Here is a 20,035-nt window from a genome sequence, read left to right as displayed (position 1 = left end):
TATTCCCAGAAAGAAGATGTAAAAATAATAAAAAATCTTGAATTTGTTTTTATGTAATGAACATTTAAAAGCATAAAAACAAAGCTCAACATGATTTCTCGGTGCTAGTTAGCTAAACACTAGACAGACTAATCACTGTCTAGTTAGAGAATTCTTTTTACAGGTAAAAGACAAAGGGCCACCCAATCTAAAGGAAAAGAGAGTAGGATCTAAGGGAATTTTTTTTTTCTTTTTTGGTTTTTTGGGCCACACCCGTTTGATGCTCAGGGGTTACTCCTGGCTAAGCATTCAGAAATTGCCCCTGGCTTGGGGGGACCATATGGGACGCTGGGGGATCGAACCATGGTCCTTCCTTGGCTAGCGCTTGCAAGTCAGACACCTTACCTCTAGCGCCACCTTGTCGGGCCCGGATCTAAGGGAATTTAAACAAACTGAAAAAACAAGTGAAGTTACCTAAAGTACAGACTTCCTTTTCAATTTTTAAGTACCATTCTTTGAGGAAAATGAAACTGTTCCTTAAACACATTTTTCATTTTGGAAGAGAATAATTTGGAAGACCTACTCATTGAGGATCTAATCACACTCAGAAATTACTTTAAGTCAATAACTTAAATAAGACTGGCTTTATTTTCATGGTCTGAATTCCCCTATTGAGTATGCAACTTTAATACTATGCTATTCACAATTTATAAGTATCAAAACTATTTTTACTAGTTATTGCTAATTTCTGAAGTTCCCCTGACAAAGCACAAAGCCCCAATCAATCTAGCAGTTGTAGAACTCCATAAGCACAAAGCACATTTCACATTAAACAGATGAGAACTAATATGAGATCTTGCCTAGGGACTGCTTTCAAAGTTTTTCATAATCAGTCACTTATTTTCAAATTTGAATTAAGGACATCTATATATAGTTTCACTTCTCTACACAGTCAACTTTACATGGGAATTTAGGAACTTTGCAACAGAAGTCCTAAAGCAACGGATATCTTGCCTCAGGTCATTTCCTAAAGGATCAAGATATATTTTAAGAAAAACGATAGAAACTCTCCACAGTGTTCTCTATTTCTCACCCATTTTAGGAATCTGACTATGCAGTCAGTTTTCAGCATTTGAAGACCTACCTTATTAAATGAAAACTAACACATAGTATCTTTTAAAATTCATATTAATTTAGAGTAGTGTACAGTTTCTACAATCATAGCAGACCACATTAATCCAAAAAAAATCGACTCTATTTGTGTAACCTCAAAACACTGATCTTCAATAAAAGTAAGGGAAGATTTAAACACTATCTTCAGAAGCAGGAGCATTAATAACCTTCGTTTAACACCTGGTGAAAATAATGTTTAAATATACTTACATGAAGACGTATTTGCTCCTTCTGTTGATACTGATATTCTAATGGGAGACTCTATAAAAACATAAAAGTGGAATGAAGTTTTATTGTGTCATGCTGCTGGGATTCAGATTGAAATTTGCCAGGCTTGGGTAGCATTTAGAAAAAAAAGTGCACTAGAGGACAGTACAACAGAAAAGCTGAAGCATTTTGGAGTCAAGAAAGATACAGGCGATATTTTACACCCACAAACTATTGCATCCCCCAAGACTTTGGACAGAGATGAGAAAGCAGGCAACTCCTGTGCACAGATATCTCCTGCATGAAAACTTGAACTTCCAAAATATAGCAGGCTGAACAAATCAACATAAGAGAAAAGATAGATGACTTCTTCTCTTAGATGTAGTTTTAATATTAAGAAATCTTAATACAAAACACAGCTCCATATTCAGAGAGAATGAAAGTCAACTTTCACAGAGAAAATATAGAATAAAGGGAGTAGTTCCAGGAATTTGGTCTGCAGAAATATCCTAAACTGAGATGACACCGAATGAAAGTCATGTGAGGTCCACCTGAACATTCCACAGTGCTCAAATATGACATGCCAAGAAACACATAAAATGATCATTAGAGATATATAGTAAGAACTTACATACAGAACAAGCAGAAAAACCATTCATGCAGAATTAAGGAAAAGGAACTAATTAGTAGGAAACATGAACAATTTAGTGAAAAGATATATAAAAATTTAATAGCCAGGAAGTTATAAAGATTTGAGAAATAATCATAAAATAATATAGTCACCCAAAGTCCCAAATAAAGTACCAAAGAAATTTAATAGCTCAGGTTTGAATCAGACTTATAAAATGTCAAAGAATAAAATAGTTAAATTTTAAAAATTCCTAAATAAACTCAGATAAATAATTTAATATCTCTTCCCCCTCCTATCTTCCTGCTTGTCCTTCCTTTTATTCTTCCTCCCTACCTTTTAAGTATAAAATGTTCTAAGATGAGGATAATCTTACTCTAGAATGCAAATCGTAATATCTTTGCAATGATATATCTATAAAAACACTATAACTGTGAACAAAACCATTTCTTTTACTGATTTTAAGAAAAAAGGAAGAATTGATAAAGATTAGATTATAAAAGCTATGTTTTAATATATGCCTCCAGAAACAATTCTCAGTGAAATCAAATATAAAAGCAATGAGAAGAAACTGAGCTTGAAGCATCTACTCTTTTACTTGCTGGATATATGATTTAACAGTACTAAAATCTAATTGTCTTTATCTGTAAACACAAATCTGTGTAATTAAGTAAGATGCAAAAATCTTTGTAAATGTAAAATTTCTAAGAACTACATAAAAACAAGCTACTTTTATAATACTACAAGGTAACAGTTTGAATAAAGATTTCCAAAAAGTACTTTCAATTGAAGATTTATTTTTAAGCATTAAATATTCTGTTGACTAGGGAATAAAGTAATAAAAGGTAAAACTTATAATATTTGTTGCAGACTACATACATGGCTAGTAGAGAAGATGATTAATTAAGTAGTTAGTATATTCCCAGACTTTAATTTTTGTCAGCACAGCACAAGAACATAAAAAAATAAAAGCAACATTTAAAATATCTAGGTTAGGGGCAAGAGCAATGGTGCAGTGGTAGAGCATTTGCCTTGCATGTGGTTGACCCAGACAGACCTCAGTTCAATTCCCCAGTATACCAAAGGTCTCCCAAGCCAGGAGTGATTTCTGATCACATATCCAGGATTAACCTGTGTCACGGGATGTGGCCCCCAAACCAAATAAATAAATAAATAAAACATCTAGGTTATAACTATCATGACTAATGGTAGTGAGTAAGAGAAATAGAATGCCTATCTCAAATACGGGCAGGGGGTGGGGGAGGAGAGAAATAGGGAGAATTGGTAGTTGAAAGAGTGTACTGGTGAAGTGGGGAGTTCTCTGGTAATAACTGAAATCCAACTACAAATATGTTTGTAAACATGGTGCTTAAATAAAGATGTTATTAAAAAATATCCAGGTTATAAGGTTTAAGTTCAGTGACCCACAAAAAGACTAGACCTGGTATTTATTATCCATATATAAACTGAGAGATGAAAGAAAGCAATGGAAGCCAAGAAAAGCACCTACAAACTTTTAACAAATTTAATTTGTAACATAAATGCCTCCTGTACAACTCCGATAGCACTAAGTTGTATCTAGATACAGAGTTCATTTTTATCAGGAATGTCATTCAGGACCAAGTTCAGAACACACTGCAAGAACTGTACTGATTATGTAAAATCCAAATAGGCAGAACAAACTGGAGGAAAATGTTAGACCAGAAAGCAAAGGTCAGATTGGATGCAAAGGGGGCTATGATTAGTAGAAGGAGCAGCCAGCAGTTAGTTCTATCGCTCTGGTTAGTAGAATTGGACTAACTTATTCTTCTTACCTGAAGATACATATGCTCTTTCTGTTGAGGCTGGCATACCAGTGATGATCTCTGCAAAAAAGAAGAGGTGTTAGGATATTATGATGTATAATCCATAGGGGAAGATGGTGAGAGCCAGGATTTCTCCATGCAGAAAAGAAGTAGAAGAAAAAGGCAATTCAAATAAATAACTCTTCTTGAGCAAAGACAGAGATGAGCTATATTAGAATAAAAGGAATTCCCTGAGCATAGTAGGATGAATAAAGTTAAATGAATAGCAAAGAGGCTGTGTATTCTTCCACAAGACAGGTATGGTAAACCTAAGAAAAATCAAAGACTAGATCAAAGTAATGGTCAGAATGTCTAAATTGTAAATATTTAGAGAACTACACTTTTGTTCCAGAGCAAAAACAAGTAATATTTTTAGTAGAGACATAAATGTCATCTTGTTATGGGGCAAGTTTACACAAAAATTGATGGTGGTGATCAAGATGGGAGACTTACGTGACAGAAATGTCAGCTCTTGAGGCAGGGCAAAGTAGGTAGCCTCATTCCCACCAAAGGAAGATTGCTCACAATTCTGAATTCCAGATGCACCATTATCACAGAAATGTGGGGCTCATCAAAAAGACTAACTTGCTTTCTTGTTATTTTTTAATTCTATATTCAATCAGTTTTTCTAAAAAGGGCTTGATTTGTTATAACCTAATATTTACAGGAACTGATAAGTTTAAGAAGACCAGGAAAGACATAGAGAAATAGCATGAGTAGAATTCAACCTTCACTATCAATATAATTGTTAAATAATGTTTTTATTGCATTCTTTACTTCCCAGAACAAAAATATTCTAAATCTCTTGTGAGATAAAGATGTATATATACATTTACATTACAAAATCTATTAGATCCAAACTAAAATCTTAAGAAGATTAGACATGCTCACATGTCACGTTTAAATTAATATCCTAGATGATGGAGTTAAGAAATGTCATGGTCAATGTACTCTTTTTAAACCATAAATAGGACCATTTTTCTTTCATAATAATAGTACTCAAGTAAATAAGAGTGAGAAGAGACAATGTTTCTTCAACCTCAGAATGTTCTATAGTGGGGAAAAGATATTGTGAAATTGGGTGAGAGAAATTGCATATGAAATTCAGCAGAGGAGACTTTCAGACAAAGCATCAAGTTTAATAGAGTAGATAATAAAGATCAGAAATAAGCCTTTACTAAGACCAATTCTATCTTGCTGGTATAAATAAAATATGATCCCCTTTGGTCAAGCATGAGAAGAAAAAACAATGATGGTATGAGATTATTATCAAGTCAGTCTAGTTGTTTCCACTGGCTATTATGTACAGAAAAAAATTAAGAAAGTGAAGGTATTTGAGGGTGCATGATAGTTTTACTTCCTCAAGCAGGAGGCATTAAAAAGATACACGGAATTGGTAAAATGATACTATATATTTCTGAAGTTACAGCTAACTTTCTAGATGCATGTAATAAAAATTCAAAAAAGGTAGAGGGAAGCTGACAATGGATTGATGTTGAAATTTTATATGCTTAAAACTCAACTATCAATAGTTTTTAAAATCATGGTTGGTTTTTTTTGTTTTTTTGTTTTGTTTTGTTTTGTTTTGGAGCCATACCTGATGCTGCTCAGGGGTTATTCTTGGTTTTGTGCTCAGAAATTGCGCCTGGCTTGGGGAACCATATGGAACACCAGGGTCAGACATGTGCAAGGTAAACGCCCTACCACTGTGCTACTGTTCCAGCCACTCAAAGTTGTTATTTTAATTAAAGAAAAATTATTTGAAAAATAAAAATTGAACCATCAAAACTATTTTTAGGAAAATTTCAGCCAAAGGGCAACTTTTTAAGCACACAGTGTATTCCATTCTACCTGAATACTTAGAATATCTATATTTCCAAATAAGATGCTCACATTATGAGGAATTTTCTCTCTGTTCTTTAAAAACTATCAATCAATAACTTGACAGTCAAACTAATGTCATAAAAGTTTTGGGCACAAATATATATATTATATAATATATATATATATATATATATATATATAAACTCTTTTTACATTTAGTTTTGACAAACTTAAGTCACTATTCACTGTGATCTTCCAAGAGAAAATAAATTAGAGCCTTACTATCTATGGCACAAAGATGTCAGAGAAAAGGGTTAACCATATTTCCTTCTTAATTGTATATTGCACAAAAATACCAGAACAGGAGGCTATTACAATGACATACTACAAAAGTAATTGAAAATAGCTCCTATTTCTAAAATTAGATATTTCTCCTGCAGATCTTAAAAATGCCTTTAATGATTATAGATACAGATTAAAACTTGTAAAATTATCTTCAGGATATACAAGCTCTGAAGTCATTTACCTCTATATAAAATTAACTTGCTAAGAATAAAAGTTAATATTTTTTCATTAAAGCCATCCAAAAGAATTTTGATATGTGTTAATTTAGATTTGGAGAACAGCTTTTGTTTTAAGTATGATTAAAAACAGTATTATGTTTCAATTATGGATTTTTTTAAAAATGTATTGTCATAATATCCTTGATATTTATTAAAGCACCATATTTTTCTCACATAATTTGGTACACTAATCTATTAATTCAAAAAGAAAATTCTCTTTATTAGCACAAAATAATGAGAATTTAGAAACATGGAGAACTGAACAGATGAGCAACTTATGTTGAGTAGCAAGTAAATATAGGAGCATTAGTTTATTTGCAACATTTAAATCCTTTTTTAATAAATTGAATCTTGTCTCAAGAAAATTTTTCAGTATATGAAAATTAACAACTGCTGGCAAAGAAATTAGTTCTAATTGTTATACATGCATGTTATATATATATATGCATGACTTGCTTAACATTTCTCTATGAGCTTAGTAAACAAAATATAACTATTAAGCAAAACATATTTACATGTATATAAATATGTACATAATGTGTGTTTTTAACATTCACTTATGTGACTCTTTGTTCTAAAATTGTAAGTTACCTAACAACAACAACCAGAAGAACCCAACTGATTTAGTTATCTTTGTAAACATTGAAAATAAGTGTATTCACTTATTAGTTCTTGTAAAAATGACAAGACACACAAAGACTATTTGCTGCAGATGAGTTCATACTCTTATGCAGATAGTTATTTTAAGATATTTAAAAGTGAAAACAATGGTGCACTGAGAAGGTGGCCCCCATACACTGAAAAGAAAAGTTACTTTTTTCTACTGCTTTTCCTTATTAGACTTCATGGTAACTCTATAAAATGCACCATAAAAGACTATTCTGCACATTATAAAATGTATTTTACATCTTTCTGTCTAATTTCAGGCTGAGCACCAATATCATAGTGTTTCCAACAACAGTGCCAACTTAAAAGAGGCATCAACATTATAGATGCTCACTATATGAGTTGATTCTTTTCAAGGATCAATTACTATTTAAAGAATCAAACTTTGAGAGAACAATATTATTTTCCTGTTCGTTTCAATGATATAGCTATTTTATTGTTACGAGTTCAATTGTTCCTATGGGATTTTGAATCTCTAAGTTAATTTTTCTTCTGATTAAAAAAGGAAACCAAGTAGGAATATATGATTTATTAGCTGTATACTCTCTGGTATTAATCTTTTAAAAGACAGCAGCATTTAATTAATTTGAAAACCAGTTAGATCTATTATTCTCTTCCCTAGTCTGATGCCCAGGAGTTTTCATAAAGCTTCTTCTATTTAAGAATTCATTGCTAAATTAAGGCTTCCTATACAAACTTAACTAAAATAAAGTACACATAACAATAAGTATATTTCTGAGCTGAGTAAGTATATTGTACATGGCTTTTTATTCTAACATATTTCAATTTATGAAATGAACCCACTTCTAATTTTGTCATGCATGACTGTCTATGAGATCATTTTACATATGAAAACTTAACTTTTCTATACTTACATATCCCCATAAGTAAAGGATTGCATAGATTTATAGCTGTCAACTATATAAAATTTTTTCAATAAAGGAATAAAGTAGCAATGTAGAAGAGAGAAAATGTGAATTTCTAAAACTTAAAATAAGTCCAATTATGGGCACTGTATAATACAACCATATAATGCTAAGGTTTTTGTTCATTTAATTAATATAATGTAATATAGGAAAATTCTAAATGATGTGCTGCAAAAAATGATAGTGTTGGGTGGCTCTAATTTATTTTATAATCTAAATTTTATGATGTTTCAGCTATGCCTTAATTGGATTAAACATGTTATGAAATAAACAAGATCAATTTGTTACATATTTTAAAATTTTTCTTGGAAGAAAACTCTTATTCACATATTTTCTGTATACTTAACATATATATCTCTAGAACAGAGGTCTCAAACTCAATTTACCTGGGGGCCACAGGAGGCAAAGTCGGGGTGAGTCAGGGCCGCATAAGGAATTTCACTTTCCGAATATTCGCAATAAAAAAATCACATTAGTAAGAAAAAAATCACAAAAAATCGCATTAAACATTTGCATACCCCGAATGGAACTGCTCGGGGTATGCGAATGTTTAATGCGATATTTTTCTTACTAATGCAATTTTTATTGCGATTATTCGGTAAGTGAATAATCGCGAATACTGTGATATTTGAAGGCTGGCTGAGGGCCACAAAATGTTGTATGGAGGGCCGCAAAAGGCCCGTGGGCCACGAGTTTGAGACCCCTGCTCTAGAAGCTTGTACAAAAATATATTCCAAATATTTTAGCACAAAGAAAATACCATGTGAAAATTAAAATGGCATAACATAAAATTTTTGCATAGGATGAGTCAGAATAATGAACTTGCAGCAATATGACAGAAGTACTCATCAAGGAGACCAATAAAATTATCTAATTATATCTGTGTTATTCTTTCAGAAATAATGTCAGAAGTGAATGATACCACACATTATATATGAATCCTATAAATTTTATGAGAAACAAATTAAAATATCAAGAAGGATTCTACAGAATGTTTTAACAATGGCCACATGATTTTAGGACTTTTTTTCCCTAGAACTCCCCCAGAAAAGGTTTCTGTTGATAAAAATAATGTTTTTAATTTTACTGTCAAAAGGATTTTGATTGCTAAAACCACTCTAATAGTCCAAATTAACAGTAACATTTTAAGAAGAAACTACAGAGTGGGACCAGAGCCAGAGCACAGCAGTAGGGCATTTGCCTTGAATATGACTGACCCATAAGGGACTTTGGTTTGATCCCAGGCCTCTCATATAGTGCCCCAAGCTAGAAGCGATTTCTAAGCGCACATCCAGGAGTAACCTCTGTGTATCACTGGGTGTGGCCCCAAAACAAAAAAGAAACAAAAAAAAGAAAAAAGAAGAAGAAACTATGGCACAATGTGGCACTTTAAAATCAGTCAAACATTCCTTGACACTTAAAGACTGTTCTTTTTGACTTTTTCCATATATTCATATGAGACAAGAATGTGGTGATAGAAAGTCACTGCATCTAAGTCTTAAGAACTTAGAATCTGAGATTAGGGTTATTGACTATAGAACAATATAGCAAATTCATAGATATGGAAACATGTGAAAAATTGGTGTACCATTACTAAGACTTTATAAGGGGTTGGGGAAGGAGGAGGAGAAAGAGAGAGAGAAGAGAGAGAGAGAGAGAGAGAGAGACAAAGAAAGGAAGAGAGACAGAGTCTCCATAGGAATGGCAATTATGGTGCTAGCAAGCCATAAGCTCTGAACAGTACATCTCATCATAGTCTCTGAGTTTGTAGCCTCAGAAGAATAAATTATTTCTAGAATGCCATACTGCCTCTAACCTCTCTCTGGTTGAGCCCATGGTGGGTACCTGATATCAAAGGCAGCTGACTTGGATATAAGATATTATTCCATGTGGTTTGACATAATAAATTCTGTTAATAAGATACCTGCTATACGGAATTTCATTTGGGAAATATAGAAGTAAAAGTTCAAATAAATGACTTCCTTGAAAAAGAGTTTAAATAGAAACATTTGGCCAACAGTGAATATAATTAGATCAAAGTTAAAGAGTGATTAAAAATAAGCACATTTGACAGCATTATAGGCAAAAGGGATAAGAAACTGAGAGTGAAAAAAGGTTATGGAGAATACTAAAGGTAGAGAGAATAGTATAGCCACAAATAACCTTTGCTTGTGGTCTTTGGAGATGTACTGAATATTATTCTGTTTCCTTTAAGCTAGTTCATTTAGAAGATATAATTCTTCCTTTTTGAGTCCTCTACACTTGGTCAGCACCAGGTCACCAAGTGATTTAAGGAGAAGGTGTTGGGCCATACCTAAGTACAAACATGTTTGCAATCATAGTGCTTAAATAAAGATTATTAAAAAAAAAACTAAAGCATGAAAGAAGTCTTTTTGGCTTTTATTTAGGCTACCACCAATGGTGCTCTGAGCTTACTTCTGGCTATGTGATCAGGGCTCACTCCTGATGGTGCTCAGGGGACATAGGTGGTTCTGTAGATCAAACCCAGGTGAACTGCATGCAAAGCAAGTGCCTGAATTCTGCACTATCTCTTTGATTCCCATTATTCAAGAAAATCAATTACAGTGAGCCAGAGAGAGAGTACAGCAGTAAGGCATTTGCCTTGGATGGAGCTGATTCAGGATGGACAATGGTTCGAATCCCGGTCCCCCGAGCCTGCCAGGAATGATTTCTGAGAGCAGGGCCAGGAGTGACCCCTTAGCACCCCAGATATGAACCCCTCCCCCCAAAAAAAACCGAAAAGAAAATGAAAAGAAAATCAGTTATAATCTTACATAAATTTACTTTAGATCAAAAAGACACATTATCATAATTACCTCTTCTTTCTATTCTCTATACTATATTGTGTCAAAGCTTATATCTATATTCACATTTGAGTCCTAGAGCATCTTAAATGATTATGTGAAAATAAACTGGATGTTTCTTCTCATTAAAAACATGTGAGAATTCATATTATAAAACTAAAACATCCCTAAATTAATTTTTCAAAAAAGAAATCTTATGGGGCTGTACAAGAAACAACATAGTGACAAATGTCTTCAAATGTCTGGCTCTGTATATCAGAAAACTTAACAGAAGTAACAAGAACAGTAAGATGATGACACTAACTCTAATTTTATTTTCCTGGAACTATATAGCAGGCACAGCTCCACAAATCTTATCTGTGTCAACATCACAGTTCAATGTCATTTACAATGAGTTAACACACAGAATCAAACCAATGACAAACTGAGAACAATATATAATCATGGAAATTTTGAAAGAAAAGAAAAACACATTTATATTTAAATTTTTATTTCAAGTAGCATCATACAATAGCCCAAGTAGTGTAAAATGGTACTAGCAAAATAGCATTATTTATCTTGATTGGTTTAAAGTAAATCAATGGCATATTTACTTGTAGAAATTGTAAATGGCTCTCAAGTCGTAAACTATAAACATAGTTCCTAAAATAGTAATGGGAACTACTTTCATTGTTGTTCTTTATTCTCTAAGGAGGGAGGTATTTTAAGTGAAAGTAATGAACTTTGACTATGCTGAAATATAGCAGATCACTGGGGAGTTTGGTGAAAATTAGGATTAACCTGGATAGCACAAACTATGCTCCATGTATTTATCTCATTCTCTTCTCCTATTTAGGGAAGTGACACAGACTACATCATAATTCAGTGGAATTCACCCTCAGAGCTAGAGAGAATGCAGGACACTAATGGAGGGTCTTAGCTACATTGTTGGGGGTGGGATGGATGCATCACTACTCTGCATATCAAGATGATTGGTTGTAACCATATAAACACAATAATAATAAGTCATTTTTTAGCTCTTCTCTTGCTGACTTGGATGTTTTTGTTTGTTTATCTTTGTTTTAGGGTCACACCCAACAGCACTCGATTTATTCCTGTCTCTGCACTAAGAAATTACTCCTAGCAGGCTTGAGGGATGATATGGGATGCCGGGGATGGGATGGAACCTGGGTCAGCTGCTTGCAAGGCAAATGCCCTATTCACTGAGCCACCTCAGTGGCTGACCTAGCTGTTTTACTTCATCACTTTCTAAGGTCATATCATTACAATGGATATTTTCCCATCTCCTACCAAGAATCTAACCAATTAGCCTTGATTTTATGACAGATGATACTTCCCTTGAAGGCAGGTGTTAGTTAAATGCTATAATTCAAATGAGGAGAAGCACCTCATTTGACATCATTATGCATTTCCATATTTTATGCGAGGGTTTTGACATCATTATGCATTTCCATATGTTTGCAACTAAATCAACCTCCGTTCCAATTGATAATTGCATCAAATTGTGAAGCACTGGGTTACTATGTAACAATGAGTCACCAGCACTTGTTCTTTTACCTTACTTAGATAATTCAGTAGATGTCAAAGGGTAGGTTGCACTTTTACCTCCAAGTTACTCTAAAGTGCAAAAGAAATAACTCCTGTGCTGTGCACAGACTGAAACCAAATCTATGAATTACAGAAAATTCTTTATCTCTAAGAATTTTTAATTTTGAATTAACAAACTTAAAAAATCTAAAGTTTTCTAATACCTATAGCCTATAAAAATCATATAATGCAGGAGCATAAAACTGCCAAGATTTAATCAGAATTGTATTGTTTCCACAACACATAGATAGATACACAATGTGCACATGTTCTTACAGAATATAGGAGTACATAATTTAGGAACATGTGCATCCTTTACCTGAATATGCAAATGTCTTTCTTTTTAGCAACTCATCTATATCATTAATGACCTTATTTAAATCCTCTTTATGAACAAAATCAGTTTATTTCAATCTATATCACCTTATGGAGTGAAGGACTTTACTAAGGACATATCAGATACTTGAAATAAGTGGTTTTCCTTTCATCGTTTCTATTTTTTCCAGTGACATTTAACTCACAAGCTAAATACAAGTCTTATCAAACTTCTTGAAGATATCAAGATATAGGAGGTAGCAGGTATCTCTTACCATTTGTATCCACAATGGTGATATTTGCAGAGGCACTGTCATTTCCTAATTTGCTGATCACTTTGCACATGTACTCCCCAGAATCAGCCAAAGAAGCTTTGTTAATGCGAAGTTCTGACTTCCTGTAAAATCAGAAAAGTATATATTTACATATATAAAGTATATACAAAATTAGTATAAGTATTTCATTGAAATGCAATAAAAATACAGTTTAGCTTTAGAGTCCTCAAGCTCTCCTTCTATACTCCATATAGATTTATTAGCATATGGATTCGCTTGTACGAGTTTTAAAATAGAAAAAAATATCACATAAAATTCATACTACAAACATAATCTCAACTTTGTCACCCAGATAAGTGATTAAAAATTTTTGCTTCACTATTACATATTGATAACCATATTAATGCTTGAGAAATCTACTACAACTGAATAAATTTTATTCCTCTTTACATCTACATGTCACCTAAAGAGTCATATAATGAAAAAGTTAAAATAATTTCTTACAAGTCCAGTATGGACAATGAAAAATGGAATGGAAAAGAGCTCTGTAACAACAAGTAGCATCAGAAATTATAATTTTAATAATAATTTCTTTATTTTAGCACCATGATTACAAACATGTGCATAAATGAGTTTCAGTCATAAAATGTGCACTCACCCTCACAAGTGCAACTTTCCTTCCATTAATGTCCCCTATTTCCCTCCTCTCCCAAGCCCTGCCTGTCTTCAGGACAGGCATTCTATTTCTCTATTACTCTCATGGTAGTTGTTAGTGTTGTTATGTCTCTAACTGCCTTTATCACTATTTGTGGTAAGCTTTATATCATGAACTGATTCTTCCAGCCCTCATTTCTATTGTTTATGGGTATTATTACTATACTATCTTTTATTTTTCTTAAATTCTACAGGTAAGTGAGACTACCCAGTGTTTATCTCTCTCCCTCTGACTTATTTCACTCAGCATAATAGTCTCTATATCCATCCATAGATAGTTAAATTTTATGACTTCATTTTTCCTAACAGCTATCTAGTATTACATTGTGTATATGTACCACAGTTTCTTTAGCCACTCATCTGTTGTCAGACATCTGGGTTGTTTCCAGATTTTGGCTGTTGTAAAAAGTGTCGTTATGAATATTGGAGTGCAGAGGACATTATTGTATTGTGTTTTTTGTGTTCCTAGTAGTGGTATTGCTGGATCACAAGGGAGCTCAATGACCAGTTATTTTTAAGGAATATCCATATTGTTTTCCAGAGAGCCTGAACTAGATGACATTCCCACCAGCAGTGAATGAGAGCTCCTTTCTCCCCACATCCATGCCAGCAGCGGCTGTTCTTGTTCTTTGTGATGTGTGCCAGTCTCTGTGCCATGATATAATGTCTTGATGCTGTTTTGATGTGCATCTCTGTGATTATGATGTGGAGCATTTTTTCATGGTTTTTTGGTCATTTCCATTTCTTCTTTAAGAAAATATCTGTTCATTTCTTCTCCTCATTTTTGATGGTATTAGATTTTTTTCTTGGTAAATTCTGCCAGTACCTTTTATATCTTAGATATTAGCCCCTTATCTGATGTATATTGGGTTAATAGACATTAAAAACAATCCCATTCATAATAGCACCACAAAAATTCAAATTTCATGAAGTCAACTTAACTAAATAAGTGAAGGACCTATGTAAACTACAACACATTGTATCAATAAATTAAAGAGGACATAAGAAATGAAGACATATTCCCTGTTCATGGGTTGAGAGGATTATCATAATTAAAATGGAAATACTCCCCAAAGAATTATACAGATTTAATAAAATGCTTCTAAGGATACCCATGACATTCTTCAAAGAAGCAGATCAAACACTCCTAAAATTAATCTAGAACAATAAACGCTCAAGAATAACTAAAGCAACCCTTTGGGGGGAAAATGGGAGGCATCACTTTCCCAACAAAGTAATAATCATTAAAATAGCACAGTATTGAAATAAAAACAGCAATAATAAAAATAAGCAATCAGTGGAATAGACATGAGCATTCAGTGAATGAACATCAGACATACAATCAATCTTTGACAATCTTTGACAAAGGGGCAAAAAAGCAAGATGGAGCAAGGAAACCCTCTTCAACAAGTTGTGTTGGGACAACTGTACATCACATGCAAAAAAAGCAAACTTACCCCTCTATCTAACACAATGCATAAAGGCCAAATTAAAATGGATTAAAGATCTTGATATCTGACAGGAAACTATAAGGTATAAAGAAGGAAGGCAAAACACTCCATGACTAAAGTCATCTTTAAGGAGGAAACACCACTGTCCAAAGAAGTGGAAGCCGATATAAACAAGTGGGTTTACATCAAACTGAGAAGCTTCTGCACTTTAAAAGAAACAGTGAATAGGGTAAAAAGGTCATCCGTGGAATGGGAGGAATTATAATTCTGGATGAAAACAATTTATTACTCCAAAAGATATTAAAATGTCTTTCCTTAAAGTTCTCATCATCAGAAACACTGTACTTCACTAGTGGTTATACATGCTGGTATAAATATTTTTGGAAAAATATTCTGAGTTTTTACAAAATTGTGAATATTAAATTAGTAGCCAGAATTGTTTTTTGGTTTTTGGGTCACACCTGACAACGCTCAGGGGGTACTCCTGGTCTATGATCAGATATCGCTCCTGGCAGGCTCGGGATGCTGGGATTCAAACCACCATACTTCTGCATCCAAGGCAAACTCTCTACCTCCATGCTATCTCTCTGGCCCCAAATTTTTTTTTTTTTTGAACACAGCTATCTTTGTGACTTGCATCTGTTATATGATATTAGATACTAACTGTAATTTAAGGAACAGAGAGTTATTATTTGTATGTTTCTTTTATTTAAAGTTTTAAAAACTAAAATCAGAGGTCAAGCATATGTCTCAAAATATGGAACACCTGGTCTAGCACTGCATAGCACCCTTGTCACACAAATATAGTTGCCACCAGCACAACCAGACATAGAAGTGCCATATTGCCAATCTGAATAGCCAAGTACCAGATCAACATTGTCCAGCCAAGTATTCCTAGGACCCAACACTGCTGATGAGGCCCTTATAAAATTGTTTAAAAATTGTTTAAAATTAAAAATTATTTAAAAATAAAAAATGAATCTACTGGGATTAACTCAGGAATTATTAGAGCCTTCTGAAGCTTTCTTTTTTAGAAGATAGTCAAGTATTGACTGCCAGGATTTTGGGTGGTAGGTAACAAGAAGAAAACGCAAAAAGAGAAAATTTAGAATAATATACAGTTTTGTCATAAAATACATCTTCCAAGTTTGATAGTTTTTTTTGTTTTGATTTTTTTGGGTTTTTATTGAGGGGATAGAGGTGAAAATCTGGTGGTTTTCAGGGCTTACTGCTGACTCTGTACTGGGAATTTCTTTGGTGGAGCTAAGAAAACCATATATGGTGTTGGGGATTGATCCTGCATAGATTGTGTACAAGTTAAGTGTCCTATCTGCTTCATTATCACTCCAATTCCACACCTTCTTTTTCTCTCTCTTCTACTCACAATTCTCTAAATTTCTTTCATTAAAAACTATTTCTTCACTAAATAAATAACATGTTCTGGTATCCATTTTATAGAAAGGTCAATTGTTGTGCTCTACTATCTTGAAGTTATTATTAAACATCCCAACAAAGTTGGTGGAAATCCCTCAAATTATTATACTTCACAAAAATACCCTTTGTTTTCTGGTTTATACAAATCTTGGTACAGATATTGATAGGCCCAGTTTTTTCATGAATTTAATTTTTAATATTTTAATTATTAAACCTGTCCAATAGGATTAAATAATAAGAAGCATAATAATCAAAAATACAATGAACACAATTTTATAGGAATATTTCTGAAAATCAAAATTATTCTAACAGACCTGAATAGTGCTTATTGGAATAATGTTGCAAGGAATGTAAATAAATAGACAAAGAGAAAGAGAAGAAGAAAAAGAGAAACAGAAAAGAAGGAAAAAAGCAAGGAAACAAAAACCCATGCTTAAATAAACATATTAAATATATATAAACAATTGGATTTTTTTTTACAAGAGTATCTCTTGTTTTTATGTAAATATGTGCAGTAAATTTCCAGGGCAGACATGACAAGAGATTCTACAAATCCTTTTTGTAGAGAGCACCCTTGGGAATTCTACGACTGAACATCAATGGCCAAGAACAAGATTCAATTTAATCAAGATATGCATAACAAATACATTCAGCTTCAAAATCAGTAAAAGAGCTACAGGATGTGAGAGAGCACTGCATTGATCATAATGTATGCATAACAAGGGATTTCAAATAGAAGCACATTTAATATTTCTCCATTTTAAACAACTATTGACAAAAATAATTTTAGGTACTATTTGACCAAGTTAATATTAAAACAGAGCATAGAGCAAATGAGATAAAAATCCCAATATGTTATTCAATGTCTGGAGAACCTATAATACAGAATTATATTTTGATTGTTATGTTTTAAATTAGAATTTGATGAATACTATCAATAACAAGAGTACTTTGAGGAAGGGTAGTTAGGATTATAATGGACCTACAAATTCTATTACTAGAGTGATTCTATTAATGAAAAGTGGTACCATTTTAAGCAATTATGTACCAAATTGGGGTAGATACTGAAATACCTGGTTGTCACCTGGAAAAATATGCATTTTGGAAAAGCACTTGGAAGTTCAACAGGAAAAAAAAGGTATACTTTGCATGCTTTTATAATGTAGAATTTGGATAATTCAAAAGGCCTTGAATAACTCATAAATAAAAACCAAGTTTCTTCTTTTGTCTGTTTCAAGACTAGGTAACCATTTGTCAAGCATATTTTCAGGAAAAAGCTTGCTGAGAAAGGAGTGGTTTCAACTATTTCTTTGTAAATTTTCTTTTAAAACAAAAGCTTCAATGATAGCATCATACTTAAAAATATAAAGGCAATATGCAGGTTGGCTGTTAAATTTTTAGGGACAATCAGTCTCCCAAGCAGTTCTAAGGGGGCTTGGAAGCCAACACTTTAATGGAAAGGCCAGAGGATGTGGAGGTGGAGGTATACTGTCATTACAGTTCTAGGATTACCCATGCAACTGCATTGGTGCTAGGGGGGAGAGAGTGGTCTTCAGTGCTGCACCTGGTGAATATCAAGGCATTTTCTGGTACAGGAGTTCAAATCAGGATGGGCTGCATGCAAGACAAACAAAACCTTACTAGTATAAACACCTTAATATCAGGTATTTATACTATTAGAAAGTGTTTATACTATTACACTACTATAAAATAGTAACTAACCTCTGTACTATTTCTCTAGCCTAGTTGTCACCCCTTCTTGCAATTCAATAAAATTGCAAAGTTTTGCACTAAGGCACCTTCAAACTTTAAGCATAAATAAAGTTTCATTTCTTGGGAACTAGAATAGTAATGAAAACTAGGAATTAATTATAAATATAAACAAATCTTTCTTTGAAAACTACATATTGCAACAATAATCTGCAGTATGGAAATATTTTTTGGAACAGGTATTAACTTCAACCTTCAAAATAAAAAAAATCTAATGTTTTACTCTTTAACAAATTATCTTGTAAGATGAGAAGCATAAATTTAATTTTTCAAAAGTTCTGAGTTACTTTATATAAACATTTTAAACAATGCTTACAAGCACAAAAAGTGTTGCCATTATAATTACATTCTATATGTTTCTGAAATATTTGTATTTCTATAATCCCCAGAGATGTTAGAATAAAAAATGATGCAAAATTACAATGATAAGCAATTTTCCTTCTCATTTTTGCACTTAAAATATTTTTATTTAGAGATAACACAGCATGCATGGTGTTTGCCCTGCATATGGCCAACTTGGGTTTGTTCCTAATCATCTCATATTGTACTCCAAGTCTGCCAGGAGTGGTCCCTGAATGTAGAGCCTCCTTAGCACTATAGAGTGTGGTTCCCCCAATTTTTTATTTAGATTCATAATTTACAAGATGGTTTACAATAGTTTCAGACATAGAATGTTCTTTTAAATAACAGTTCTATATAGTGATTTATTTATCATTCATATTATATATATTGAGGTTTTATAATTAGTACTCACTTATAATATGGATTTCAGGTTTCAATAGCTATTCTAGTGTTTCTTATTCAGTTTAATTCTTTCACAGTAGATTATTATATGTGATTTATTTAGATACATGAGGAAAGATTTCAGTTTATATAGTTTCATTCATTTCTTATTTCTGGTAAATCATACATTAATTGTGTATGTTTACCAGCTTAATACAGCTTTAAATACTATTTAACTTACAATAAGGTAAGGGAAATGAAGGACAGTAGGACTTGTATGACTATTATGTTTCCCAAAAACAGACACCAAATAGTTCACAAAAACCATATAAATTGGCCTTACGTATTCCCATTTTATATCCAAGGAAGTTAAAAGTTCCTACATTTAAAGTAGCTAAAATGATTTACCTGAGTGATTTAGCTAAGATGAGAAGAAAAGATGTATAAATTTTTCTAATACAGGAAAAATATATATAATTGACAGGAAGTAATTTTAAAAGTTTCTACAAAACTAAAGAAACCAATTTGAGCCAATTTTAAATAAAAAATGGTGTATGCGTCAAAGCTAAGAACCGAGAGAATATAAGGGAATACAAAACTATACCTACCCCACACAGACTACAGAAATTCTGTCTTAACTAGATCTAAAATAAAACAGATAGTTAAACAGCCCCAAATATGAACCTGTCACACACCATGCACTTTCATCAGTTTTCATGATCAAAATCATACACCAAGCAAAGGAAACAAGAACAAAGGCCTATGCAGACATACAATATGAGGGCAATTTCCAATTCTCTTCATTGGTCCCACATACCACTGAGCCAAGTAAAACAGACTCACATATAAACTCATAACTATAAGAATGCATAGACATATATTTATTAGAAAGAAGGGGTAGAAGTAGAGATAAAACTTCAAAAATAATGGCATATTGCTGTGAATTGTTAATCCTAAAAGATCAACAGGAAATTATGGCTGATAGCAACTACACTATAGAATGTGAAAAAGAAACCTATATGAGAATTGGGAGGGATTAAATATTATGATAAATAAAAATGGACTGATAAATAAATATATGATAAGTAAATAAATACCATTTGTGATACATAAATCTAAAAGGAACCTCTA

General features: G+C 32.7%; 1 protein-coding gene across 1 annotated transcript in view; it reads right to left on the bottom strand.

Annotated features, from left to right (window-relative positions):
• The window catches only part of NRG1 (neuregulin 1), a 218,956-nt gene that overhangs the window by 143,270 nt on the left and 55,651 nt on the right, over positions 1–20,035 (bottom strand). Inside the window, exon 3 of the mRNA XM_049772342.1 lies at positions 12,813–12,934. Coding sequence (XP_049628299.1) covers positions 12,813–12,934 — 122 coding nt within the window. The remainder of the gene's footprint in view (positions 1–12,812; positions 12,935–20,035) is intronic.

The sequence above is a fragment of the Suncus etruscus genome, chromosome 4 (genome assembly GCF_024139225.1).
Source record: "Suncus etruscus isolate mSunEtr1 chromosome 4, mSunEtr1.pri.cur, whole genome shotgun sequence".
NCBI classification, from domain to species: Eukaryota; Metazoa; Chordata; class Mammalia; order Eulipotyphla; family Soricidae; genus Suncus; species Suncus etruscus.
This window is presented reverse-complemented; position numbering and strand designations above follow the sequence as displayed.